The sequence below is a fragment of the Psammomys obesus genome, unplaced genomic scaffold, assembly GCF_907164565.1.
Source record: "Psammomys obesus unplaced genomic scaffold, mPsaObe1.curated_primary_1811, whole genome shotgun sequence".
NCBI lineage: Eukaryota > Metazoa > Chordata > Mammalia > Rodentia > Muridae > Psammomys > Psammomys obesus.
Window position 1 is genome coordinate 9776272 of NW_026586550.1, and position 2121 is coordinate 9778392.

General features: G+C 49.4%; 1 protein-coding gene across 1 annotated transcript in view; it reads left to right on the forward strand.

Annotated features, from left to right (window-relative positions):
- The window catches only part of Slc13a4 (solute carrier family 13 member 4), a 42214-nt gene that overhangs the window by 38453 nt on the left and 1640 nt on the right, over positions 1–2121 (forward strand). The window contains exon 15 of the mRNA XM_055602096.1: positions 641–778. Coding sequence (XP_055458071.1) covers positions 641–778 — 138 coding nt within the window. The remainder of the gene's footprint in view (positions 1–640; positions 779–2121) is intronic.

The following is a 2121-nucleotide window of genomic DNA, read 5'->3' on the forward strand; positions in this document are numbered from 1 at the left end:
TCCTCCTCCTCCTCCTCCTCCTCCTCCTCCTCCTTCTTCTTCCTCTTTTTGGTTATTCAAGACAGTTTCTCCATGTAACCCTAGCTGTCCTGGAAATCTCTAGGTAGACCAGGCTGGCCTTGAACTCAAGAGATTTACCTGCTTCTACCTTCCCGTACTGGGAGGAGTACTGGAATTAAAGACATGCACCACCATGCCCTTCAAGACCATTTTCTTAAAACACAGCCATATGGAAAGCCATGGGCTCAAATCCCAAAGAGAGCAATTAAACTACCTTCCATGGCGGGGGCAGTCCCTCAGATTTATACCCCAGGGTGACGGATTCTTGCTTCAATTAAAGCTGCTTATGTGTGAGGTTTTTTTTTTTTTTTTTTTAAATGATCTCTCAGCTGAAGAATTAACTTCAAGAACCACTTCAAAAAGATGTCCCCTCCCTCTCAAAGCTCAAATATCCATCTTTGGAATAGCCTTAGGGTTTCGGCCCTTTTGAGTTGCCAAAAACATTGCGTGCCCAGAGGCAGGGGACTAACTAGCCCCAGAATATGGTGTTCATCACCAAGCCATCATCAGAGCACACTCATGCGCAGGAAAATGCTAACCTATTCTCCAACTTAACAGCACTGTGAATTCTCTCTTCTAGTCTGAAACACTGCACATCAATCCACTCTACACCCTGGTCCCGGTCACCATGTCTATCTCCTTTGCTGTGATGTTGCCTGTGGGCAACCCCCCCAATGCCATCGTCTTCAGCTATGGGCACTGCCAGATCAAAGACATGGTGAGCTGCGGGTGCCCTCTGCCAGCCCCATTCCAGAGGGTAGGGGTGGTTCACTGTGTGGGCTTTTCCTGGAGCCTCTTATTTCCAAGCAGGCTCCCAGCACTCTCTCTGCTGTGTGGAAAGAATGACCCCTGTAAAAAGGTTCCTAGTTGGCCTGCAAGCTCCAGGAAGAGCAGTGGGCTCTCATCTGAAAGAAAGTAGGCACAGGGATAGAGAAAGCCATCCAGGGCACAGGCTGTGGCCTGGTTCCGGAAGACATGAGCTTGCACAAACCTTCCCTGGCCAAGTGCTGATTTATTCCTAGACAATGGGGTATGAGAAACTGTATGCACCCATGGTGAAAGATATCCCGTGGGAACAGGATCCTTCTGTTCAGTTCTCATCCAAGCAAGGAAGCCCTGAAGCAACAATACAAACTAAAAGACCTGACTGCAGGTCAGAGAGAAATTAAACAAAGTAATACAAACCACTGAGGCCCAATGGTCTCACTGGGTCCGATCACCCTTGCAGAGGTGAAATTATTTTCCTCATCAGCCACACAAAACAGCAGATGGAGCAAAGGAAGGGAGCTCTTGGAGACCCTTTCCACCATTAAAGCTGCTCATCATTGGGCCAATTTCAGGGTGGGAGGCCCTGGCCATTCTTCTCCCCTACTCCTCTTACTGCAGAACCCTTAGCCTGCTCGGACCAAGCTCTGCCTCAGCTCTCCTGCCTTCCCCCTGTAGCTGCGCCCTTACTTCTAGCCTTTCTATTAATTATCAGAAACTCTTCAAGAGAGGGACTGGAGGACAAGAAGTAAAGTATGTCAGGTTATCGCTAGCTTGATGCTAACTCAGAGCTCCAGTTTCTCCATCTGTTCAGCAAGATAGCTCCAACTAGACACTGGCTGTGGTCCCTTTCAGCAGCATGGAACCTTAACTTAGTGCTTTAGACTGCACCCACCATCTGCTGGGAAGCATGGGCTACTCCTCACCCCACAGGGCCAAGGATGACTGAGAAGTCCAGGTCCCAGCCAGGTTAGCCACGGGCTTTAAACAAGTTCCCAGCATCTATTTTTCCCTTATAATATCCCCAGCTTACTACTAGCTAAAGGACCTGCTTGGGCTACCAGCCATGTGCTTGGTTACTCAATGGATACTGGCTGTCCTGGCACTGGGTCCCAGTTCAGCAAGCCCGTCATCCCTCAACACCACCAGCCTGCGGGTGTCCGCTTCATGGCAGAAATGAAATGTCAGAGGTACACTTTCCTCTGAAGAAACAAAGGGCCCCTTGGACTAGCAGGTCTGTGTTACCCTCGTGTGTGTGTGTGTGTGTGTGTGTGTGTGTGTGTGTGTGTGTGTGTG